Source organism: Pectinophora gossypiella, chromosome 12 (assembly GCF_024362695.1).
Source record: "Pectinophora gossypiella chromosome 12, ilPecGoss1.1, whole genome shotgun sequence".
Lineage (NCBI taxonomy): Eukaryota > Metazoa > Arthropoda > Insecta > Lepidoptera > Gelechiidae > Pectinophora > Pectinophora gossypiella.
Window position 1 is genome coordinate 6,507,309 of NC_065415.1, and position 26,363 is coordinate 6,533,671.

General features: G+C 36.0%; 2 protein-coding genes across 3 annotated transcripts in view; both read left to right on the forward strand.

The window, feature by feature from the left end:
• LOC126371088 (uncharacterized) overlaps window positions 1-26,363 on the forward strand; it is a 421,730-nt gene that overhangs the window by 282,654 nt on the left and 112,713 nt on the right. The window lies entirely within an intron of this gene.
• The window catches only part of LOC126371078 (alkaline phosphatase-like), a 110,115-nt gene that overhangs the window by 67,117 nt on the left and 16,635 nt on the right, over window positions 1-26,363 (forward strand). Inside the window, exons 3-6 of one of the 2 annotated variants that reach the window (XM_050016268.1) lie at window positions 13,571-13,771; window positions 17,482-17,563; window positions 19,317-19,458; window positions 20,856-21,030. In XM_050016268.1, coding sequence (XP_049872225.1) covers window positions 13,675-13,771; window positions 17,482-17,563; window positions 19,317-19,458; window positions 20,856-21,030 — 496 coding nt within the window. In that variant the 5' untranslated portion in view covers window positions 13,571-13,674. Of the gene's footprint in view, window positions 1-13,570; window positions 13,772-17,481; window positions 17,564-19,316; window positions 19,459-19,730; window positions 19,759-20,855; window positions 21,031-26,363 lie in introns of those variants that run through there. The other variant, XM_050016269.1, reaches the window with a different exon arrangement.

Sequence of the window (26,363 nt, forward strand, 5' to 3'; positions counted from 1 at the left end):
TAAAAACAACGGCGCTCAGCCTTTATGATTCAAGACTAAACTATGTTCAAGAGGGGTGGAGGTAAACGTAGTAAACGTAAAGGTAGCTCAGACGCTGGTGGGGAGCGGAGAGTTGCCGTTCTATATGTTTTATTATTCCTTATTCTATGGTAATGTCCAAGCTTTTAGTGTTGTCAGTATTTTGTATTATTCACGCAGTGCGGGGTGGCTTAGCGAATATTAAGTAGGATTAGTAGCTCTCACTAGCACTGTTAAAGTTTAAAGCGGAAATCGGATTACGGCATAACAACGCAAAACCACTAGGCTTGAGGGTATGGCAGATAGTAATACCCATTATTAGGTCAGATGTTCACCTGTTAGATTAAGATGTGATCCTTTTCACCTATTTACCATACAATAAGGTTGACTCTCAGTAAAAATCATTTAGAGGCTCATTTCTTTGGCCGACCTCATAAACCCTGGTGTCAGGGTTGTTATTGAGCTCCCAAAGCCCCCTGACAGACCTCGTGTAAAAACTGTATAGGCACTTATTTAAGTAAATAGTAGCCGGGACAAACTGATGTGCCCAAAGTATGGAATCATCTTATTTTCAGAGTTAATTGTACCTCACCGGGAATCAAAGCCAGGACTTGTCTGGATAGTGAGCCCAACGCTTAACCACTGGACCACGGAAGCCGTCACATAAGTACATCACATACGACGAATGGAACACATGGGAAAAATAAAACAGAGCCGCAGGCGACCACTAGTCTAAATAAAATAAATTATGTTGCCTGCTTCATTTCTTACCAAAATGAATCGTAATAGAAGTTAGTTAATGTTTGACTAGCGATGATTATCGAGATAAAGTTCGTTCGGTCGATAATTTTATAAGTTCATATACGTCCTAGTGCATCTTTTCCTGCTTACCATTTGCTGTGTTTCTTCTTCAAATAGTAGAGGACAAATTAAAAAGAAATGATTGTTATAATATATTTAAATGAAATTAAAAAACAACATCAACTGCTATAAACAGCAGATTGTGCCAAAAAACGAGCAAAAAATAGCCATCAATCATTGCCTCTCCGTAATCAATTTCTCATTTGTACCCATTTGCATGCGACATCAAAAATATAATTACAATTTTATTGTAAATAATTTTATCAAACATTGGGAGATAAACCGGTTTCAATACGTTTTATTTTGAACGTGGATATATGGTTAAACGTCAATACTATAAAAGCATATAAAAAGGATTTTATGGACCATAATTATTGACGGAATATTTTATGATGTTGACAAGTGAACAGCCGCACTAGGAATTTATTTTGCGACCTGTTTTGTTGATTTTAAAACTAAGCTTCAGCTTATACAGTGTCAGTTAAAAGAGTACACTTCCGAATTCAAATATACATACACCACTCCCGTATCAATATGCGTCCGTAGCAGGCGTCTGCAGCATGGATCCTTGGCTCGAATACCTATTACAGAAATAAGCTATGCAAAACTATCAAACGATCATAATTATTATACCTACACTGTTTTAAGTTTACGCGGTTATTATCATAATGAGTTTAGTGCGAGTTCAGATGATTCCGAACATTCCGATATCAAAAACATAAACAAGCGGCAAAGAAAGAGGGTAGACAGATATGTCTGCCCGTAGAAAATTATGGATCTACCTACTCCACTCCAATCTCATCAGTCATCCCGTGATCATGGCACTTGCAACAGTGTCGAAATATCGGGAGTCTCATATTCTTATTTTAAACGCGGTAAAAACCCGTTATTATGTGTTTTAATTATTATTATACATAGGTGAATGTCATACACATCTCTTGCTACACGGCTTAGCATTGCATCTAGTAGAAGGCAGCCTACGGCCAGCTGCTCTACCAAGTTTGTTGCTTCACCGAGCTGGCAAATAAAACACGTCTAGATTGTTCCGCCTAAGGGTGGTATTAATAAATGAATCTCAGCTGAGACTGCTCTCAAGATCATGCTCAAGTCTCTGTTTTTATATGAGAACTGTCACATTGACATAATCTTGAGGGCAGTCTCGAAGCTGAGATTAGTTTATTAATACCACCCTAAGTGTTTCGCTCACGTCCCTTCGCATGTGTGGTAATGGCTAAGCCAGTCTGGCTTAGAGATATTTGCAGGAATTCTTGCAATTTCTCTCCCCGTCAAGGTACAACGATGTCGTACACATGATTTACGGGATTGGAAATAAAGCTGACAAGCCGCTATGGTGAAATATTACACAAATAAATAGAATTACAATATGCTAAATACAGGGTGTAAGCGACATAGTAACGAAAACTTTGAGGGATGATTCAGAACATGATTCTTAGTACCTAGTTATCAAGTGGAATTTTCCATCGCAAAGGTATATAATTTAAAATAATTTAAAAAACAAAAAAAAAACATGAATTTTGCGACGGCAAAATCCACTTGATTCAACGTATTCGTTACGATGTCACTTGTATATTGTTAGCATAATTATATTTCAGCTTTTTCCTATTTTAAGTCGTGTTATATTTGTACCTTTTCACCAAATATCAAAGTTAATGTCTTTGTTCAATATAAAACGCTATATTGTTCGTAAAATAACGCCTTTGCTCTAAACATAATTCCCCGAATAATCGGTTTCAGTTACGAGTCAAATTACAAACATAAAATGTAGTCATCCGACAATACGTATCACTGAACCTCCTCTGGATTACGTTTGTTTTGTTTCCATAATACGTTTATTATATTCATAAATGCTATTTCGAATAAGAGTTTAAACAACATTCATATAAGTTTGTTTCAGATTTCTCGTAAACCAGGGTATATTCTTAGTCAAAGACTTGAAACCAACATTTGATTTCTCAAGTATAAGTTTGTCGAGTCGCGTGGGATGAATAAAACGAAAATTGTGAAATTCGATATTAAAGGAAGCAGTTCAAAAGTAATCACGAACTTTAACAAATCTCTAAAATCTGACTTTATTCGTCAAGAAACATGAAATCCTAAAGAAATATTGCTGGCGGGTAATTGAATCATCTGAGAGAATGCCAATCGGCTGGTCTCAAGTCCATAATCCTGTTCCCTGAGGGTCGAGTGAAGATTGCCTCATGAAAAAATATTGAGGCTTATGTCCACAACGACGAGAAGATGTCTGAGGTTGCCGTTTAAATAATACCTAACATGTTAAAACTTTCGGCACATTTTTCTTGTTTTACTTTTTGTGAATTATTTAGTTATTTAGTTTTTAATATTCTCATTTATACGCTGCCGCAATAATACCTATTATTACTTTGTGGCGTCATAAGTAGCTTATTTTGAAATAAATGTACTTAGTAAGTATTTATACTATCGGTATTCCCTATGCCGTTATATTATTCAACATCCTGTACTGGTCCATAGGTGGATTAGGTTTCCACTGAGACAAACCGCTGCATTATTACGATGACATTGGGAGGATCGGCTCTAATTGCCGCGTCAGGCATTGAAGCTATTATCTGATTACGTAGTTCAATGTATAATTTGTAGGATGCTCTATACTGCCAGTTACAAGGCAGTATAGAGCATCCTACGACAGGCTGAATTTGTAAAAGCACCTTTATAAGTAATTTCGGTAGCTCATTTTTTGGATGTTTTCCTAAAGTTCTGTCTACGGAAGACCAATTAGAGAAGTTAGACGTACATCTATCGCAAGATGAATTAAGTACCTACACTTCACCAAGTTTTCTCTTAGGCCAACGTGATAGGTGGTGAGCCATATTGCCGTCTATAATGGTCGAGCCAACTGTAATATTACCTAAGTACATTTATACGTATGTTTTTTTCATATTTACTTTATACACCTATTAGTATATCTATGCGGAAGGAAAATTGATTTTGTAATTGTATCTTTATCTTGTTTAATAAGAAAATTAATTTACGTTTCTCTAATGCTTTATGCTAGATTATCTTTAAAATGTTCGTGCTTATTTAATAATTCTGAAGATATCTTTTTACAATATTATTAAACAATTGTGTTGAATTTCAGAGAAAAGCTCTCCCTTATTACGAGGAAAATAATTTTGTTTGTATTAACAAAAAAACATTGTTTTAATCGCCACTAAGTATGTATATTTTTATTTATTTATTTAAATAGGTACACTACATATCGTAAAGCTATAAAATTTAAATCTTAAGTTAATGTTTGTATATGTGTCTTAATTACAAATACACACGTGTAATATATGTCAACAAATATGTAGTAAACTTCAACAGAAATTATTCCCTAAATAAAAACAATCATAAATCTTCTTATCAAACGAAAATGTTATGTCTGCAAAAATGTTAACGCATTCACCAGTAAATTGAAACGTAATCCCGGAACACTACAGCTTCCTTTTGCGCTATCGAACGGTGTAAATATTGCAGTGTCGGTTGACGTGTCGTACGGAAATACTGATAGCGCTAAATATGTCGCCAACTATGTGAAAATGACACGTAAAACAAAATGGTTGCCGGGTAGGCGAGGTACTTCACGGCGCGGTGCGATGCAATTCGTGCGATATCGAAACAATTGCCGATTTGAGATAGAGAAAATTGACAAAACGTGTTTCTGTGAGAAACAATAAGGATAAACGTCGAATTTTTCGTTTCTTTACAAATAAATTGTACATACTTAATTTTTTGATAGGTATATCGCGTTTTTCGCAAATGGAGTTCCACATTCTCTGCTTACTTCGGTAGGGAATAGCTAAGTTTATTTATGTATATTGCGTTTTTGTGATACGTAAGAGTGAGGCCACACGGGTGTCGTCGGTCCATTGCATCGAATGGCTGTTTGACGTCAAGCACATTATAGAGACAAAATGGTTTCTACTTTTTCCTGGCATGGATTTTTCCTTCGTTGTTACGACATATACGACATATCAGTACACTGAAATAAAAACCGCTAATGTATAGAAAAAAATAATTACTAAAATAAATCTGTTTTTCTAACATTTTATTAACATTAACCATTATGGTTTTATTACTAGTGCTATTTTCTTTGTATTTTAAGTTCTTCTTTTCTAATTGTATTAAAAAAAATGTTTTTAGCGTATTTTTTCGATTGAAAGGTGAACCAGTATTACAGTAAATATCGAATCACGTGTTCGCAGGAACTACTGATAGTACTAATGTCGCAAACTATCGTAAAATGACACGTAAGAAGTACCTATCCGTGTTTTAATGTTGTTTTTACAGCTTTACTCAAATCTGAGTGGGACGATAAAAACTGGGTCTTGAAGGATTAGGTTGGAAAAGATTGCGCCACTTCGTGTACCTATATGACTTTGGTTTCGTTTATGAGGACGATATTCGGGTTAGAACAAGTTTAAAACCACTGAATTCGACTTTATGAGTTTGAATTAATAAGTGGATTTATAGATTATTGATATCACACGGTTTCCAGAATTAATGCGTGGCTAATGGCAAAAGGCTCGCCCCTATTACATGAGACTTAAACATACTTAGATGGCGACGAATGGGTCTAAATACTTACTAGACAACTCTTCCTTCCCCCTTTGGAGACGCATGATACCAGGTTATGTTATTTACAAAAAACAGTCAAATAAAGGAGGCGTGCTTGCTGCTTGCTTCACGACGCGTTGCGCGATGCATATTAACATAATGGCGATATCCCTATTTGTTTTGACCTTGGTAGTTTAGACACACACACAGCTACTAAAAACAAGAAAGCCTTTCAACTTGATACCTCCACGTGTTTCTGAGTCCCTCATTCAGCGCTTATCGCTATCGACCCACTAGGGTCGATTAATTCTTTCAAATATTTTTCCTCTCAGACGACGCCCTGAGCCGAGGTTCGCGCCCAACTGGGCACCCTCAGGCCTGTTGTCTTAAACGTTGTACCGGGTGAGAGCCTTCAGCGCTCCCCATTTGTCCGGCCAAGTAGTTAATGCCATCTGCGGCAAATCTACAATAAGTCACGTCAAAAAAAATATATATTTACGTGTTTCTGAGAAAAAGGTCTTGATGGACAGACGGAGTGACGGACAGACGGACAGACGGACGGACGGACAGACGGACAGACGGACAGACGGACAGACGGACGGACGGACGGACGGACGGACGTACGGACCGACGGACCGACGGACGGACAGACGGACAACAAAGTGATTCTATAGGGGTTCCGTTTTATTGAGGTTCGGAATCATTAAAATGAAAAAACATACGCGTCTACTTTGTTTTCTTCTCTTTTGTATACGAGCGTAATCCTTATTGTTTCTACATAGTCTCATTTAAGCTATAAATTACAGTGCTTAAAAACACTTCCATGACAGTTGGTGGGACGTTATGCAAATAAAATGTAACCTGTTTTGGCAACTATTGTGTGAAACTCAGCAACAGAATGAGATGGGTCTGTCCTTCTATTGTCTCATTCAGGACGTTGTACTCTCCATACAACTTTCGATTGTGTCCAGCTACACTTAACATTCATTGTTTCTTACCTTCTCTCACTCATGTTGTTATGATTTATGATTTGCTAGCTGTCCACCCGCATCAATCAGCTCACATGGGCTTCTCTTATTGCCTATTTATCCCTATTTCTATCCCCTTAAGGGATACCCTCATACTTCTAAGATAACTTCCACTCGATATCAACTCAGAATCATATATCCCTTAGTATTCGTTACGATGTCACTAACATCCTGTATAGCTACTCTTTTATCAATTACAGAACTTACTTCAAAAATATTTACGTGGCATGGCTGCCCAGGTTTTTAATGGATTTTCCGAGTGATTGTAAATGTTCACTCATTTTAAGTGTCAAATCTTAGGTGAAATCTAAGTTAGGTCAATAACACTGAAAGTATGATTGATGTTTTTATTTCACTTTAGCGTTTAGTAGAACGACAAAATGTTTTCTTGTAAACTTGTGAGTGTCGCGTGATAAATTGTAATAACCTAGTTTGCCACTCTAGAGTAAATCGTGTAATTAATTAAACTCTTTATCGTACACATAAAAGTAGAGTTGTACAAAAGGAGGGCTTATCTAAAAAAAAAAAACAGAAACGAAAAAACAGAAAGAGCAGGTGTGGGTACTTAGTTCATCTTACGACAGATGTACCTCTGACTACCCCATCGGGATATAGTCGTGAGCTTAAGTTATATTATACTTGACTACGACGAATCATAAAACAGTGTTATGTTATTGATAGCTAATATTTATGTATGTTGGTACGTTTGTTCCTTTCTAACTTCTATACCAAAACAAATGAGGTGTGACTAGAAACGTTTTACCTGTCCGCTGAGTAAAGGTTATGTGACGTCACATTAAATTCAAATTTAAAATACGCATGGGAGAATAAATTGCTAGCATTCAAACACGCAAAGCTTTCACACCGTCTTTTATTTTTATATTGTTACCATGTAGGCTTGATCCTTAAGGGAAATTGGTTCAAATGAGCCATAATACTTCGCTGGGTGCAAAATAATGAAGAAAAAATACGACTTTATATTCCAGGTAAGTCTGAATATTAAAAATATTTTATAAGTAGAGGCAGGCCTGAAGTTTGTATAACTTTTAGATTACCTAACGTATTATATTCATAACTAAAATCTCTAAAAAGTAATTAAAGAATATTTCGAAAGTCAGTTTCTCAAAGTGACAGAAGGAAAAAGTTTAAATTAGTTCTTAACAACAATCTACAAGGAATGTTCTAAAAGAAATTTTATTTAATATTTAAGGTAGTTAATTACTGAAATCTATTGATAGAAATAGGCATTATACCATTAAGTAAAAAAATATGTTGTTTACATAAGTTGATGTGTCGTTTATATGTGATCGTCAGTCAACTCCCTTGCGTTATTTCATTTACACAGGGTTCACTTAAAAAACTTCATGAATGGCTGGGCCTCCCCTTGATCAACAAAAATGTAATCAGTCAAAATAATATTAGACATTTAAAGAAACGATTTCATTACTTTTTTTAGTGTTTCTGGTCTAGGTGTTTTAATATTGCAGTTATCATTGTCAACACATTCTCCACAGCTTTGTTTAGTGCGATGCCCAGTTTCTAACTTCAAACGCTTTGTCATAGGCGATGAAGTTTCTCGCTTACTTTGAATTCCTTACAAGACCCATAGCTCCTGTATCGAAGGCTGCTTGGACAGACTCAAACTTAGACGGTAAACTATGTAAGAGATTAAAACGGAATCTTTTGTTTAAACTCAGCAGTCAAGTTTTGACCATAAGAAGATCTGTTTAATACGTTTATATTTATTTAGTTGTTTTCACTGATACAATATAAATATAAGCTCGAGACTATATATCCAAAAAAGGGACATTCATCGCAAGCTGAACTAAGTACCCACACTTCACCTAGCTTTCTGTTAGAGCAACGTGATAAATGGTGAGCCAAATACAATACTGTAAGACAAAAGAGGTCACTGGTAGGGCTGGAACAGGGGGACCTAGTAGAATGCACATTGGCCAAATTGGAGATGTCCTTATAAAGATTTAGTACGATCTCCTCTGAACCGGCGCGCTTGTATGAATAGATTGATAAATTAGGAAGCATGAGAAGTATGTCAGGATCGAAATAAATGGAACTCCACAGTCTTTTACCCCGCCAGTGGGAAATAGGCGCGAATTTTACCCGACTGCGGCGAACCAAAAAGGAGGGTTATGTGTTCGACCGCAATGTATGCAATAATATATGTAATTATGTATGTATGTACGTCTGTTCCAACCTAAATTCTAAACTACCTGTCAGAATTTAACAAATGAGGTGTCAAGAATCATCTTGATCGTCCGGTGGTATAGGTTAGCTGACGTCACGCTAAATGAGGCGCCTTCTAGAGGACATATTTTTTTTTAATGATTGTGTATTAGGTATCAAATGAAGGGGTAAATCACACATCACTTGCGATTATTAGCTTGTCTTGTTGTATTTACTCAACAATTACATTGAATTGATAACATGACTGCTCAGATATGTGTCGGATAGGTTGAATCTGCAAATCTTACATAAAACACGTATCGGAAGCACGTTATTGTAATAAAAGAGACCCCAAAATAATTAAAAATTAAAATATTAGCTTAAAAACTAAAACCCGACTACGAATTAGTCGAATGCCTACTGACCTAAGAGCTTGCTTACCACAACATACGGCCACGGCTATCTCCTAAACATCATTATTCGTAAGAATTTCAGACAAATGTTTTCTTGTTTCATATTATACTTTTTAGAGCGTGATTTTTCCGTGGTTGGGTTTCAGTTTTGTATGTAGGTATGTATAGTATACAGTAAGATATTAGCTTTAGTTTATGTATAGCATTTGGCAGCTTACTGCGTACTGGTATAGGTGATGTTATGATATAAAATGTTTACGCTTCGAATAAGCCGCGTATATCCTATACTGTCACTAGCTAGATACCAAAGGTACTAGTTAATTGAGTAAAGTAAATAGCCAGTTGCTCGCCAAAAGGCTAGAAAGCTAAACGAAAGAAAGATAAACTATCTAGAGAGATACTTTGTGAACGTCAAGACCGCCTATGTAGTATCGTATAATCTTAATGAAATATATGTAAGAAGATTGTACGGATTTTAAGCTTAAATGTACTAAGAAAATACATGGTTTTAGTGACATCGTAACGAGTACTAAGGGGGATGATTCAGACCATGATTCTGAATTAATATGAAGTGGAATTTACCGTCGCAAAATTCACGATTTTTTTATATTTTTGAAATTATTTTCAATTCTATACTTTTGCGATGGCAAATTTCACTTGATGGTAATTCAGAATAATCAGCTGAATTACCCCTCTCAGTATTTCTTATGATGTCACTTACACCCCGTACCAGTACGTACAGTATGCATACAAATGCGTATGGGTGTTAGTTCCATCGTAACGAATACTGAGGGGGATGGTTTAGAACATGATTCTGAGTCGCCATCAAGTGGAATTTCCTGTCGGAAAAGTCATGAAAAATTTAGTATTTTCGTAAATTATTTCAATTCCACTTGATATCAACTCGGAATCATAGTCTGAATCATGCCTCAAAGTTTTCATTACGATATCACTAACATCCTGTATTTACTTAAAAGATATATTTAGCACACAAAGCCTTTAATTGTCTTAGTATATTTAATCACAAAATCCGTACAAACTTTCTGCATATACTATGTGGGATAAGTAAGAGGCTGAATGTTGATTTCTGAACGAAGACGAATAAAGAAAAGATGGACGAGTGACTTGAAATGAACGGAGTGAAATGGACGGTGTGAACGGATTGAGATGAGTGATTTTGAAAAAAGAAAGAGACGTTGGGTGAGAGTCGAGGTAGAAGGGTGTTTTTGATCTGCGTTAATAATATTTTAAATTAAAAAAAGTGCTTGTTAAAAAAAGAAGTTAATAAAAAGTGTTAAAGGTGCTATCGTGTTTAATTCTCGCCCAACGATCCCACATATATGACATATTACTACATAGGCGGTCCTGACGTTCACAGATACTTTGACTGAGGCTCCATAATTAAACTACATTATATTATATCATTCTCTTTGACTACTGTTTAATGAAGCTCTGACATAGAACCTTTGTAAACTTGAACGTCGTTTTGATTTAGGGACTTCGACATTAACTTTTGTCCTTTTCTTTGCATATCCAGCGAGCTGTGAAAACGTAGGGTTCAGAAGAAAAACCATTGAAGAAAACAATTGGGAATCTAATTTATACGTCGGAAGTTCAACAGAAGGCGAGTAATGATAAGACAAAGTTGTTCACTTCGACAAAACCGTCGACCAGAGTTCGCTGAGCAAATTCAAGCTGATTGCGGTCAAAGGAGTCAGTCGTTGAACTTGCTGTTTTATTGCGGAATAAGAACATTGCTAAGTGACGTCCATTGCATGGTAATGCGGTTATATTATCATAAGAACTTGTGACGTTTACCTACATTTTAAATTCAAACGACGATCGAACTCATGAACATAGATTAATCTGACCAGTCGTTCTAAATTTTTTTACAAGGGACTAACTTTTATACCTACTTTATTTTATTTTCTTCGGAAAACCAACAACAAAAGATATAATAGATTATGTTATAACTATATAATAAGCCAATTATAGGTTTTCACAAATAACAACTTAATATCTATATGATATAACAGCAAACTCGCCAAAAAAATGTATAAAAAATATGTTCATTACCCGTAGGTATTGTATTATTTACTCAGATAGCTTACCCATTACCGTTACCCTAATACAATCCGGATATACCGATTACTTTATTATTTTCATAACATTTCCTTACCTACCCTCTTCCCACTGCTGTTGACAGAACACATGCGAAAATTGCCTACGCCCCCGAGCAGGAAGCAAACAGAATAAAATTTTCCTTCCCATCTTTACCCTAAACATTTTCATAAGAGAGATTTTGAAATGCGTAAAATGTTGTTTGTCATATCAAAGGAAAAATTATGTGCTTCCGTTTGCCATTCCATTTTATTTATTCAAATAATCTAAAGTAGGTACATAACTGTATTTATTACTTTAATTTGGTAGAAACGTCTGTTTTTTTTAAGGACAAAGAAGTATAAATAAAAATCATCTGACGGCAAGGAAGCTCTTAGAAGTAGACAAGATCACCATAGAATATCATCATTATGATGTTCCTCATAGGATGTCTTGGAGCAACTTTTGGCATCTTTACCAAAAGCCGATCTAATGCGTAATAATGTCTGCACAATGTCATACAATACCTAAGGAATAATACTACTAATAATAATACTACGTATAGAACGGCAACTTTCCGCTCTTCCCCAGCGGCCGAGCTAGGTTTACCTCACCCCCTCGGTCTTACTTTAGTCTTCAATCTGTTAGTAAAATAGTGTTTGTGTAAAACGAGATGTTTTGTATGAAGTATCCGGAATCTGCCAATGTTTAATTAAATATCAAAATTACGAGTAACTTACATATATGACATTTAATTATCTACGTAAATCTGACATTTCTGTGTAAAACGTTTATTGAATATTTCAAATTAATGCTTAGGAAATAATTGAAGTCGGTCATTTCGGTAATCAACCAACCGTACATATAATAATGTGGCACAAATAGCGTAAAATTTGTCGTTTGACACTGTCATTTGGCATGCATATCAAATAGTTAAGTTCCCAGTTAATTAAATTAGCAGTTCATGCGGCTTTTTGGTCAACCTACACAATTTTGAAATAAACATGAATGTTAGGTATTGCATGAATATATTACACCAATATAAATGATTTGTATAATAACCCAGAGCTTTGTAACTTAAAAAAAATAGTTTTTCTAATGGACGCAACAATATAAACTTACACAACAAAAACACACAAGTTAGTTATTCAACTATTACAAACACCTATGTTATGATCACCATTTTGTAATACAGACAATATGAGATTTTTCTCCTCCTTAGCGCAAATCTTGACCTTCAAAAAATGTTCTCTGATAATCCTAATAAAAAGAAATCACGTGGGTACTCAGTTCATCTTTGACTAGCCCAATTAATATAGCCGTGAGCTTGTCATGTTTAAGTTGTAAAAAATATACTTAAAACCTTAAGTGTAATATTTTTTTACTAAAAGTTGGCTACCGACCGTTGGTATATAAAGCTTGGTAAAGGTGGGCACTTCATTTATAATGCGATAGCTGTTACCCTTGACTACCCCAATCGAGATTATAATGTAAGCTTATGTCATGTTGTGATGATCTTCATACTCATAATAGCATAGAATAAGGAATGATAATACGTATCGAACGGCAACTCTCCGCTCCCCACCAGCGTCTGAGCTAGGTTTACCTCACCCCCCTCGGACATAGTTTAGACTTGAATCGTATGGCGTCACACGTCACACACACAGATGCGCGTGTACGGTAACGTCAATGTGTGGTGTCTGTGTAAAACGAGGTTGTTTGTATGAAGTATCTGCGGTATGATAATAGGCTAATTTCCAACTAATCACAATTTACTATGGAACACACTAATTTACTATGGAATTTGCATGAAAAAGCACACTGTGACGTCATAGGAAAACGTGATAAAATGTCGGACTTATTACGTTGTCCTTGACTAAATTTCATAAATAAGTTGAATTGAAAAAATAAAATATTTGTTAGTACCAGATCTGTCTTTATTTAGTAATCAGAATTTCATAATTTATATTGAACCTAAAACATGACCCAATTGTTTTTGAATCGACTGAAAAATATCGTCTGGTTCTTGGAAAATGAATACACTGCTGAGTTAATTACTCGTTCGTTTTCACTGTTATGTTCCGAGTAAATCCCTACATATTTTGTTAAGACTATATACTTATCTGTATGTATAGTTATTTGTGATTACTCTATATCGTCGCTAACTGACGTATCTGATTTTTTTTGCCGAATCTGATTTGCACCGTTTGCTATTGTCAATAAGACAAATTATTGTAGCAAGTGCAATTTTGCAGATAAGTCAGTTTGCAAATTCGTCCACGATATGTAATGTATCACAAGATGATTAATTAATATTTTTCTCTCTCTCTTTCCTACGTTTACAATAAATGTTTCGTTATTCTATTGCAGGTAACTCAACTAGTTTCCTAATGATGAGCACCCAAGCACCAAGAACATCCATCAGCGAGTACTATCAGGACTGGAAATAGCTGGACCGATGAGGGTAGCGAACCATGAGTGCTTGGTGCTGGATCGTGATCATCATGGCCACGATCAGTACCGGTGTGCTCTCGCCGGCGCCTATCAAGACAGAAGCCAAGGAGCCTTATGGTGGGTCCACTGAATTGATATTCATTCTGATCTTCCCTTATAGCTGTTGTATGACTTGAACGCACATGACAGTGACCAGGCTCTTGACTGAATAAACGGTTAAAGGGTTAACTAACTTAACACCTCCAAGGACAATACGCTTATGGTCGATTTTTATTTCATTTCCTATGTATCCGGGTAAGGACATATCACAAAAATCACTTTGTGAACCCTAGTTTGGTTAGGACATTACTGATCACCTGATTGTCCTTTTTTGACGTGACTTATTGTAGATTTGCCGCAGATGGCATATAACTATTTGGCCGGACAAATGGGGAGCGCTGAAGGCTCTCACCCGGTACAACGTTTAAGACAACAGACCTGAGGGTGCCCAGTTGGGCGTCGTCTGAGAGGAAAAATATTTGAAAGAATTAATCGACCCTAGTGGGTCACCTTATTTCCCGAAAGTAAAAAGATACTTGCTTCGGAATGCACTTTAAGTGATTGGACTGGTTACTACTTACTGATATAAGTAAATGCTCGTCACATGAGGCATGTTAGGTCTTTCAGTTCACTTATAACCCTAACACCAGGGTTGATGAGGTTGGTAATTTACCTCACAACCCACACGATAGAAGAAGATGAATGAAATTCGCTTCTTTATGGTTTTTGATAGCGTTAAGAGCCACACCTTTTCTAGTGTAGCGTTTTCTATTTGTTTTTATAAGTACATCCATGAATTCTTATCCGTAATCCATAACGTGGGAAGATCTAGAAGTATTCAGAAGATAGACAACTTGTAGCCACTTTTATAGCAGATAATCAGTCCAATAACTGGATGTGTATAGTTCATTTACCTTATTTATTTCCGGGCAAATATTTTAAATAAGTAAGTAATAAGGCATTCAGAGCACTACACTGTACTGAGGTGTACTTATGTGTACATATTTTATCATTTGCTGAAAACGTACGCATTCTCCTCATATTTGATATTCTGTCAGTGTCGATGAGTTGACGAGGACTAAGCCTCAGGGTAGTGTAAAAATATTCATGTTTTAAACATGATACAAAGCCGTTGCTTGGAAATGGAAATACGTGGAGAGGGATGAAAGAAAAAGAAACGAAAATCTTCAAGAGGGTCGCAAAGCTACATAATATATTATAATCCCGGATAGCATCGTGGCGGACTGTTTATAGGAAGTTCATTAATACTATTGTTGAAAGAACTCAAACACTGATCTCAGGTCAATTGATCTTACAACCCACACGACAGTTTATTAAATTATTCGTGATTAAATTAATTATGAGCCGTGGTAGCCCAGTTGGTAGATCGCTCTCACTTTGAGGTCGCAGGTTCGAATCCAGCGCAAATCTAAACCGAATTCATCTTTGGATCATAAATGATTATCACATGCTCAGCGGCGAGGAAACCCACATTCCCGAGAAGTGCATTTTTGGAGGTAGTATATGACCTAACCTGTAATTGGGCTGGGTTTCCCTTCGTGGGTTGGAAGGTCAGCTAGCAGCCGCTTCTGTAAAAAACCGGACGTGGCAAATCTTCAGGATAATGGTAGGGGGATGATTCATGATTAAATTAATATAATCTAAGTAAGAGTTTTTATGTGGAACCGTCAAACCTTTCAAGTTACCATAAATATCTAATTCGGTTGGTACATATTAACTTAACATGATAAACGTACTTATATAAAAAGATACAATAGGCTACTTGATAAGCTAGTCAAATGAGATACTTTTTACGAAACGTTTCTTTGGAGTTTGTATGGAAATATTGTCCTGTGACGTCAATCTCATTGTTAATTAATTTATAAAAACGAGATTGTTTTATGGTCTTCTTAGACATGCTTCTATTTCTAGATAAGCATTTTATAATTTATCTTTGACCCAGTCGAATACCCTATTTCTAGAATTAATTCTATCATCCTTGGGCAGTAGGTGTGGGCCGGGACGCCTCCTTGACCCGGCCCTAATGTTGTTAATCTACCGCCAGCATCGTATGATGCTCTAACATTTTGAATTCTCTACCCGCGAAATGGTTTCCCGAAAAATTAAGCAACTGGGTATCTTCACGGCAAGAGTGACTAGACACTTTCTAGGTACCTAAGCATGCCTCATCATCGACCAAAACGTCACTTACCATCAGGTGGGATTGTCGTCAAATGGTTACTTATCATCCATGAAAAAAAAAAAAATAAAAAAAAAATAGAATTATGACTAACGGCGCCTATGGTAACAAGCTATATGAGATATGAAACCTCACATAATATACGAGACCAATATATATAAATAGGTATCATAGTTCATGTCGTTGGATCACACAATGCCTTAGCTGACTTTCACGAGAAGCCCGAAAAAAAAGCTGCACACCATTCTTGGGTTTTTCTTCACTCCTACAGAGAATATTCAAAAAAAAAATGCACACAAAGTATTACAGACGAATTTACTGAGGAACCGTATTTGAAGTTATTCAAAAAATACAAAACGCTTTAACGAACGCAAGCACTATTTTTTTCTGTTCGCTAATAGACAGTATAGGAGTTGTTTTCTTATTTGATACGAGTATTTTGTAAGGTTGATGAGGGCAAAGCCTTGGGGCAGCGATCAATCGGTGGCCAGTGTAACTCAACTTCATGTTTTAATCATGTTTGGGCTGTCAGGTCTCTAACTTAATGACAAGGGTCTAACCACTAAGTGTGAAGCTTCTTCGTTAGTTGATGAATAAAGTTCTAATGTATGTATTTCAATTCGTAACTTAATTTGATTTTTACCAGTAAAATTATACAGTGCAGTGTAGCTATATACTGTTTTCTACGAGTACTTAGTTGGTCAAGAATTGTTTCTAGGTAGGTTTTAAGTGAGTAATCATGACCCATGTCAGGGGCCTTTGCGGCTCAAGAATAACCTTGACACCCAGGATTGATGAGGCTCAATATTATTACGTGCATACAAAAAATTGTTAGAATATTTTTATTAAAACATGATGCACTCCTTTTACTTACTTATACCATTAATGAAAGAACTAATTACCGATAAATTCTAAGCATTTCTTATAGCAAAAGCACTCGTTATGAAGAATTTAACCTAATACCACTTTGCCAGTATCTATGCACCGAGAGACGGAAATAAACAAGAAAATTATATGCTCTTAGGTATATACTAGTTGGAATATAACATAACACGATGTAATGTACCGTGGTATGGACTGAGTACCTACCACCATACGTAACATGGTTATCTAACCAATTTCATGTTTGGATTTGACCACAACATTAAAAAAATTGAAAAGCGTGACTTTATGTACCGATATATTCATCATCATTATTAAAAGAGCCACGCTCTTGTCTATCAAAGGTCAATCTTTTAACTAATAATTATATAAGACACAACGTTCTCCCTTAATTTGTTTTATATAATATGCATATTTTATGACGTGGAATATTACGAATTGATAGTATATTTATATATTAGTAATCCAGAGCTGTTCTGTATAGCCAAGAAAGTACGTTCCATGAGCTGATGGCCAACCTCCAGTAATTGATCGGCACGCCAAGAAGAAGATGCCATCCTATTGCTGTCCTGTTCCAAATCTTTCAAACCCAGCTCGAAAAACTGAATCTCTCTTATTACTGCAGTTGCAAAGTAAAATAGTTTACGATAGCAAAGCTAGAAAACGAATTTCTTCGAGGTACAACATTGTAATTTTTGTTGCACAGATCGTCAGTACTGGTACACTCAAGCGCAAGAAACGCTGCAGAAACGACTGCAGTACGCGTCAGATAAAAATCCTGTTGCAAAGTAAGTATTATATAGTATTGTATTATAAATGTAAGTATGTATATATGTCAGTGTAAATGTGTACCTATATTATAATATTAACCCGTGCTGTGCAGGTTGCACTTGAACATTGCGGTCTCTTTTGTATGTTATTTTGTATTTGTCTATTATTTTTTTGCTGGGGACAGGGAGGAGTGGAAGAAGGGAAGAGAGGCCTTTGCCCTGCAGTGGGACATTGAGGGCTATTAATAATAATAATTATTATTTTTTACTTCTTTGTATTTTGTATTATTTTTTGTTGTCATTATACTTTTACTTATGTCAGCCGCTCGTTTCGTTCTCCCAATTTTTCCCTATTTTTATTACTAGCTGTCGAAGGCTTAATCACACCGCTCTCACGTGCTTAGTGAAAACTCACATACATACAAAAAGCGAAACTTGGAAAACCTAGAAAAAATAGACTCGCATGAGTATACGAACAGATGGCGCCACGTTAGCTTTTGCTATTAGCTTGTATACGTCCCACTGCTAAGCGCAGCCCTCCCCTCAGTCAATGACGTTGTAACGAAATCATAAATCATAAAAGAAATTCAATTGCATATTTTTATAAGAATTTATTTCCTCTAGCCTTTACATAATACATCATAAACAGCCTATATATGTCCCACTGCGGGGCACAGGCCTCCCCTCAATCAAGCCCTCTAGCCTTTAGTAGAAAAAAAAGACCATTATGTTGTTGGCGTACGATTACGTCACAGATCCTTGATCTAATAGAAAACCTTTGTCATCCTGACTTTATTGACATAATATATTATTATTTGTCGGTCTCATTTTTCTACAAATCTTGAATGCCAAAAATGTTTTCTTACTTTTTATAGGATTATGACCTTTATAACAGAAATATTTTGGAGTATAATTCTTTATGACGTGCATTATCTAAGCACAAGTTGCTATTTTTATGTTAGTTTTTTTACGATGATGACGTAATAGATAGGTACGCATATTGTGCGTGCGTTCGCATGGTCGCCGACTTCCGGGATGGAGATAGCACTTGAAGAAAAAGTTCAGTACAGAGGTCCTAGCCAAATTTCATTAAAACCTATTTACTCACTAGCAAGCATATGTATAAATCGCATGAATCGCAGGTTATTCTTTCTTTGTCGCAGGTTCTCTATCTATAGGGAAGGCCCGTGCCCCAGCAGTGGGGACGTTAATGGGCTGATGATGATGACTATACACCTCCAGCCGTGATGCTATGTTATGTACTCCAATATAATACAACGCAAGACTGCAAGTTAAAAGAGGATGCTGTGGTATAAATCCCATTAAAAACATAAATGTGAAATAAGAGCCAAGTTCAATATTATGATATACCTATGCCTTGGTTGTTGACTTCAACGACAAAAGAAGTGAGATCTAAATGGGTGCCAAGTTTAATGAGTACGGTCACGAGCATTAATATGTATACACTTTGGTACCATGTCACATTAACTTTTTTGACAAATTGAACTGTAAGTCTCACTAAATGTCAAATATGTTAGTGCGACAGAGTCCTAAAGTGGGTACATTCTATTGCTCATGACTGTACATCGCTGGTGATGTAAAGGCGATGATGATGGGTGAAGGTGGTGATGGGTATTTGGCTAGGTTTTCTGAATCCACAACTATAAAAAACCGAATGCGTGGTATCGCGGGGAATAGCTGGAAAGCCGTACTCTAGGGCGTTAAATTGACTCGAACGGATAGTAGATAATGATAATTGTATTTTTTAAAGGAACGTGATCCTGGTGGTTGGGGACGGCATGAGTCTCACGACGGCGACCGCAGCGAGGATTCTCAGAGGTCAGAGAAGAGGACAAACTGGGGAAGACACCGATTTAGCTTGGGATACCTTCCCTGCTGTTGCTCTTGCTAAGGTAAAGTGGTCGAAAAATTCACGTAGGCTCTATACTGCTCGAAGGTTACCAAGATGGCGCGTTAAAATCTTATTGACAATATTTATGCAGTAGTCATTGTGCAAATAATATTGTCGATTAAAAAAAGTCTTTTCATTTTTTAAGGAAGAAATAAAATAAAATTTTATTTCCTATTTTATTTTTTACCTGTTGTTCACGTTATGTAAACATCATTTTCTAAAAGGGTTTTCCATGAAATCCGTCAAAAATTAACTTTTTTCCTTTATTTTCAGATTGATGATTCTCGTTATTTTTATATTGGTGAGCTTTTGTGATAACGGATGTACCAATATTTAGGTATATTTATTTAACCTATTGCTGACATTTTAATATCCGGATCGGATAGCTTTGTTTTCCTTCCAATAATATAATCTCGAAATGAAAGCTGGCATATTGAATTGTTTCTGAATGGCTGTTTAGTAGCTACTTGTTATATTATTTTGACATACAAGTAATATTGACTATCAACACTGCGCATCACGTCTGACAGTAAATTGATGTTGATTATCGAATAGCACATGTGAATGCTAATAATGTTTGTTTTGACTCAATGTCCTAGTTAATTTGTCACACATCGCCAGAATGACTAATCAACTTTTGGAAATGTGGATTCTGGCGATAAATTAATTGAGGAAATTATTTTCTAGAGCTGATTAAGATTTTGTAACAGTTTATGACCTTTGAAGACTGCAATCAATCAAGCAATGATTTTTTTTTACAATCCCGATCCCGTCATTTGTTATAATAGTCAACCAACTATTGAGCTTTTAATATCAACTGACTTTTTATGTACCTACTCTAAGGACATATTCCGTGCATTAGAAGTGGATGGACTATGTGTTCACCATATTCTGAATTGATTGTTGTAGAAAAAGTAATAATAAATACCTATCGAATAGCAGATATAAGATTTTGGTTTGGGATGGATTTGAATTGACAGTTGCCTCGATCACTGTAGACAGCGATACGGCTCACCACCTATCACGTTGATCTAACGAAGAGCTCGCTCGAGATTTACCCCAATCGTGAGCTTATTTAGTTTGAATTTTAAAATTTAGTTTTTTTAAGGATTTGCTACAGATTTTATTGATACATTCATAAACTCAGGCCATGTCCCACCGGGGTAAGCAGAGACTATGTAATAATTTGTTTTGACCCAGACACAATTCTCTTGCTTCCTCCTCATCACGGGTTCAGAGTAGATCGTAGTAAACATTTTCTAAAGACATCTCCAATTTGTTTAATGTACGTTCTTTTAGGTCTTCTTCTGCCTGCACTACCAACAACCTTCACCTTATATACCACATTCGTAAGTAATTTCGTAGTAGATATTATTGATAGTCCACCATTTCCAACAGACATACAACGTGGATGCGCAGACGGGAGAATCCTCGGCCTGTGCCACAGCTCTTCTTTGTGGAGTCAAAGCCAGATACGAAACCCTGGGCTTGGACGCCGGAGGCCGATTTAACAACTGCGCCTCCGCCATCAACTCCAAAGTCTCCTCTCTAGTCGACTGGGCGCATGAAGCTGGTAAGCAAAAGTACTTAATTGTGTCCCAAACTTAAGTATTTTTACTGATATTAGTCTAGGTAGTGTTATAGGTATCTCCTCCTCGGATGTAAATGGTAGAGTCGGAAAGGGCCAATTGAGGAAATAAAGAAAAGCTAGATGAATAGTACCTACTCTAAGTAGCCGAGCATATATAAAAAGTTTGATATCGTGTATTAGCAACATTAAGAGCAACCAGATTTCACTTCTACGGCATTCAGCTGTATTTTGCTGTCAATAATTTGATTATAAAGGACAAACAATTTAATACAATAAAAAACCACAACCATTCAACTTCTTAATTTCCTTAAACCTGTCCCCACACAGTTCTTTTCCTGGTTGAAAACATAAAACTGGCTTATTTGACTTTAATAAAAACTGATTCCAATTTTCACAATTCTTTTGGGTATTCACAAAAACCTAAAGATATTTTCGTAGACTTTTGACAACCGGGCCCTCACACTTCACTTCTTACATAAGGTCTTATAGATTTGAAACTGCTGTAGGTAATTTTATTTGCTAAGAAAACAAATTCAAGCTCAGTTCGCTTAGAGCTTTTCTCGACCCCTGTTTGCACGTAGTTTTTCACACGAGGTGAGTAATTATAGCTGCAGTCATTTGTTTTTGAGAGTATAACGGGCACTGTTTATCTCTTTTAGCAATTCTTTCGTTGATAATAAAATATATGCTGGGAATGCTTGCTATCACAAACATTATGTAGGTACGAGTATCAGCCGTGTTTAAATAATCTTTAAATTAGAATAGTGTAATCATACTTATCCTTATAAAAAAAATATCATTACCTACTACTATTTTATACTCTGCGGCTTAGGGTATTTCTCTATTCTATAATAGGATGTTTAAAATTATATGGTTGTACATGCGGTTGTTAACTTTGAATCAACAACGCTAGTTCAAAGCTACGTAGACAATTAAAGTGTTGGTGCCTTAAAGTTTTCTAATATAAGTTTTGCGAAATCTGCGGTAGAAATATTAATGGACTGAAGGTGCCTTTTGTCCTACCCGCTGACGTATTCCATTGCAGCTACCACATTCCTCTTTATACCGAGTAATTACTGGCTTCTCACGTCCCCATTTTATTACGTCGTGAGTATACCTGACTTTATAACGGTGGTATGGCTTCGCTTCTCTAATTATCTTGAAGACCAGAATACTTACTAGCAGATGAAATACCTACATGAACGTTAATGACCTTTCTTCGTTTTACATTCCTATCAACATACATTTCCACAGACTACTAAGGTTTGATAGAGAATTGAATCGTGTTTTTCAGGCTTGGGAGGAGACCAAAGATGCTAATGGTGTCTTCTGCGACCTTTCCAAAGCCTGCGATTGCGTTTCTTATAATATCTTGATCGCGAAAATTCGTCACTATTGAATACTCGATATGTCATTGCTCTTTTGGAGTCGCACATTAGTAGCCGCGTTCAGAGGGTTGATATGCACGGCTCTAGATCGTCAGGATCTGACGTCAGTATAGGCGTCCCGCAGGGCTAAACTCTAGGTCCATTCCTGTTCCTAGTTTATATAATTTACCTTGTCTAGTCTTGTCAAAAATGAAGTGATGCTATTTGCAGATGATACCACCTTACTTTTCAAAGTAAAGACGACCAAAATCCTTTGATGTAAACAACGCCATTTCAGAGGTAGTAGATTGGTTTACTGTAAACAATCTGCTACTGAATAAAAATAAAACAAAATTTTTAGTAGGCCGCTTGATTCTATTATTGTAACAAATAAAGAACAGCAATTTTATTTGAGAACTACCTTAGACGCTGAGCTGCAATGGAGTCCTCATATAATTATACACAAAGTTGTCCAAAAGGTGTAGAAACCGTGCGATTACTATACCTATACGATTGTTTGGAAAAATTGTGATCGGCACATTGTAAATACCCGTAATAAAAATAAACTTGCTTTGCACGTCTGTCGATTCCATAAGATTACTAAATCTTTTAAGGGGGAATGTATACGTTTTTACAATAAGATTTACATTCAGATCCAGAATTTGCATTTAAACAGTTTTAAAACATTTATTAAACAGAAACTTTGTAAACAATGATTTTATAAGGTAAGTGATTATGTAGAGGGGATTAACTGTCTGGGAACTGATATTAGGCAGCCAAATTACTAAATTTTATAAAATATTTTGTTTTTTTTAAAGAACGTCTAGGGCCCAGTGCCGAGGTTTTTGTTGCAGCTTCTTTTTCCCGGCTATACAGGATGTGAGAAGCTCTAGTAGCTCTAGGCGGATGAGACGTTCGTTATGTAAAAAATTACGATTCAAAGTGTAACTAACTATGATACCGAGTGAATAAAAGTGAATTATGTCTTTATTTGCTTATATATTTTATCTTTGTTCATAACATCTAAGTACTTGGAATACGCGTGAATCGTATTATTTTGTAGATTGTAATATTTGCTACATGAAATGCCGTTTCTATTTATAGCAAGCGTGATATTTATTAATTATGAAACAAAATCTTGCAGCGTCATTGCTGCGTGAAGTCGTAACTTGGCTTTAATATCGCATCGTTATGCACGTTCTTAGTAGTTATTTTCCAAGTGGATGTATGTATTTATTTTTTTCAAATTAAGTTAGAACTTCTGTCTTTTACAACAAAATAAGCACTCTTGCCACGAACACTCATCTAACTTTTCGCAAACCACCAAACATTTTCAATTCAACATTTTCGTATTGAAAACGCGGAATCACTTTGTCAATTTGAATAGAGTTCACGAGACGCAGTCGATGTTGTTATAAAGAAAAAACTTCTTAAATTTCTTACGGGGAAATTGAGGTCCTCAAGGAAAATATAAAACCCTCTCGGCCTTGGGAAAACTTTGTAGGTGGGTCTCTGTCTATATGTGTGTGTCGTGTTTTTCATAAACATGTCAGTTTAAGCTATTGCAGCGGTACAATATCCCAGTTGGAACAACACTTGAATCTAACTGTGAGGTCGCAGATTAGAATCCCAATACGGACCTGAACCAATGATTTTCGAATTCCCACATTCCCGAGAAATGCGTTTCGAAAGTATTTGTATTTCCTGTCCTGGTTTTCCCTTCGCGGGTTGGAAAGTCGAACAGGCAGTCGCTTCTGTAAAAAACTGAACCCATCAAATCTTCTGTATAGGTAAGCGGACTTGTGAAAATATAACGCTAGGGAGATGGATGTCAGTACAATCTGTTACTCCCGAGTAACTTATTAACAGTTGTGACCTTTCCATTGACTAGAGGATATTTATCCAAGAAGTATTAAGACGCAGCAGCAATCGAAGTAATACATAGCTGATGTAGAGTTCAATGCAAACTGGAGTCAGTTTGACTTGCTCTTGCCAGATACGGTGAAGTTGGTCGCACTACTTACAATATTCCATTTCCACTTTGCGCAAGTTGTCTAGAATGGATCTTGCGCAAATACTTAGACTTAAGACTTACTTTCATTTCTTACGAACTTAAGAGTTACTTTCATAAAAAGTATATTACTGTCTTAGGGCTAAAAGTAGAAGGTCGTCCTTGCCGGCGAGATAACGTAAAGTTTAATGTATACAGTAAAGAAAGAAACAATAGGCAAGTTTACTAAAGTACGGTCACGAGCATTAATATGTATACACTTTGGTACCATGTCACATTAACTTTTTTGACAAATTGAACTGTAAGTCTCGCTAAATGTCAAATATGTTAGTGCGACAGAGTCTTAAAGTGGGTACATTATATTGCTCATGACTGTACTTACTAAATTAAAATAATACATGCTTTTACATCTACTTTCTCACCATTCAAAAATAAACAAGCGGTGAACGTGTGTATAAGTATTAAAATAAATTAAATAGACATTTATTTTAAGTGCCACAGACTCATATTTATACAAAGGTAAATGACAGCTAAGCAAAATTGAATACAATTATCAAATATTTCGATTGAACTTTGCTTGGCTGTCAAATAAAAATGTTCACCGCTTGCTTATATTTTATGTGTAACGCGATTTCTGTCGCCACGTCGTTAATGAAATACTGTTTCAGACAAAACTATGATACGCTTTAAGCTACGGGTAAAATATCTGGAATAATTCGATTTTTAGCTTAGATTGGAGTTTCCTTCTTTGCTTACGGAATCAAAACGTACTTTTCCAATAGGCTTTTACACGTACGTTTTATCGGTAAAACCTGCGTGAGTACAGTTTCTATCGCACGCGCGTGACCCAATGCGTACAACGGAACGCGTTTTTGACGATTAGGGAAACCGAGCGTGACTCGGAACGTTTAAATGAGTCTCGGCCCTTCATTCGCATGTATGCGTTAGTATATTAGCTTAGTTTCGTAACCTACTTGTTAATTATTTAGGGTAGGTATTTAGGGTCGCGTAATTACAAACGGTTAATTACAAGCCTACATCAGCATAACCTCTTTACTTTATTACTCTTTGATATTTTATAAATGAGCAGAATTTGATCACGGTGTTAGCCGCAAAATACTATAAGTAGATCGATAACTATTGTGCAATTAAATACAATACAAATGCACAAAAAATGTTATAAAAATATGTGATTGCCAAAGAGATGTGTATCCAGTATATAACAATAATTTTCTTCTTTTTTGGTCTTTATTTTGGTCTTTATTTTAATCTAGTATATATGTCATGGCATAGAATAAAGAATAATATTACGTATAGAACGGTAACTCTCCCCCCGCGCCAATTCGTATCGGGTGCCGAGCTACATTTACCTCACCCCCTAGGTTTGCTTTAGTCTAAATGAGCGTAAGGCGAGAAGGAGTAAAGAGGAGCGCATACGAACTATCTGCCTTGCTCGCACTTCTCGGCACACAGTAAGAATGTATGGAGTGTAGTCATGGTAAGCAGCATGATTCCCAAAGCTTTTCTTTCATGTCTGGACTTCTTTCACGTGGGGGTGGGACGAGACAGACACTTTTGTTATTTGTTCTGAGATGGATATGATGAACCACTTACTAACAGATCATCAGTCTCATCACCCAAATAGATAGTGTTTCATTTATTTATTTATACACAATAAAAAGACACATGGTACATACAAAAAAAAAACAGACAGTACAGGTAAGTAAACTTATGTCTAAACAAAGAGATTTCTTCCAGTTAAACTACGTGACGGGAGAGATATTCTAGAAAAGAGGAAGAATAATAATATAAAACAAAATATAAACCTAAACGTACAACCTAAAAAAAAAAAAATATACAATACATATTCCATAAATATACATTATATATAATAGGCTACTAGACATCCTAGTCAAATGAGATACTTTTATGAAACG